General features: G+C 35.1%; 1 protein-coding gene across 1 annotated transcript in view; it reads right to left on the bottom strand.

Annotated features, from left to right (window-relative positions):
- The window catches only part of LOC105526270 (zinc finger protein 492-like), a gene marked incomplete at its 5' end in the record, with an annotated part of 2,300 nt that extends 1,558 nt beyond the window's left edge, over positions 1-742 (bottom strand). The window contains one exon of the mRNA XM_011962213.1: positions 5-742. Coding sequence (XP_011817603.1) covers positions 5-742 — 738 coding nt within the window. The remainder of the gene's footprint in view (positions 1-4) is intronic.
- Positions 743-1,238: the final 496 nt, after the last annotated feature.

The raw sequence follows: 1,238 nt of genomic DNA, 5'->3' as shown, positions 1-1,238 counted from the left end.
TTGCTAAAAGCTTTGCCACATTCTTCACATTTGTAGGGTTTCTCTCCAGTATGAATTATCTTATGTGTAGTAAGGTTTGCAGACTGGTTAAAAGCTTTGCCACATTCCTCACATTTGTAGGGTTTCTTTCCAGTATGAATTCTCTTATGTGTAGTAAGGTTTGCAGACTGGTTAAAAGCTTTGCCACATTCCTCACATTTGTAGGGTTTCTTTCCAGTGTCAATTATCTTATGTGTAGTAAGATATGAGAGCCGGTTAAATGCTTTTCCACACTCTTCACATTTGTAGGGTTTTTTTCCAGTATGAATTCTTTTATGTGTAGAAAGGTTTGAGGCCTCATTGTAGGCTTTCCCACATTCTTTACATTTGTAGGGTTTCTCTCCAGTATGAATTCTTTCATGTTGAGCTAAGTGTGAAAGCACACAAAATGACTTTTCACATTCTTTACACTTGAAAGCTTTCTTTCCAGTATGTTTTATCTTATGTCTGTCTGAATTTGAAAATTTATGAAAGACTTTCATGTATTTGTCACATTGAAATATTTTGTTCTGGGCAGTTGTCAAACACTGGCTAAGTCCATTGTAACATTCTTCACGCACCTTACACTCATCCACGCTTTTACAGTATTTTCTTAGCTGTAAATTTTCATGTCCACATTTTTTATATCTCAGTATCACTTTTTGGATATAATTATTTATGCCCTGCTTTGGCCAAAGGTCTTGGGCAAAATAAGGACATACAACTGAAAGAAAGAGAAACAGTAAATTACTTTACTTACTACACTCAGACGAATATACTTTACAAATCTAACCTATAAAATGATAGACTACATCACAAGATGGCACAGCCAAATATTACATGCTGTAACATTTTCACAGCCATATAATGTAACGAAAACATACAGAGCAAATTAAATTTGTAAAAAATTAAAGTAAGTTAAGTGTGTGCAGTGCCCCAGGCGAGTCCAATGCAAAGAGGCACATAGGAGAAAGTAAAGTCTGTTACATTTACCCAACACAGATCTTCCTGCTTCCCTATATAATATAGTGACTTTAGAAATAAACTGCCAACTCCTGGTTTCATTTTTAAAAGACAAGTAAAATAATGGCTTCTACATCTTCATATTCTCAATGGCAGGCGCTTTTACAGACACTGGTTCCTGTCTGTTTTGCATAAAAATTCTGAAAGAAATAGTGGTATTCTTTCAAATGACAGTTTGAATGTGCTGGGATGAAAGG

Source organism: Colobus angolensis, unplaced genomic scaffold (genome assembly GCF_000951035.1).
Source record: "Colobus angolensis palliatus isolate OR3802 unplaced genomic scaffold, Cang.pa_1.0 Scaffold582, whole genome shotgun sequence".
Lineage (NCBI taxonomy): Eukaryota > Metazoa > Chordata > Mammalia > Primates > Cercopithecidae > Colobus > Colobus angolensis.
The sequence above is the reverse complement of the archived record's forward strand: the minus strand, read 5'-3'. Positions and strand labels throughout refer to the sequence as shown.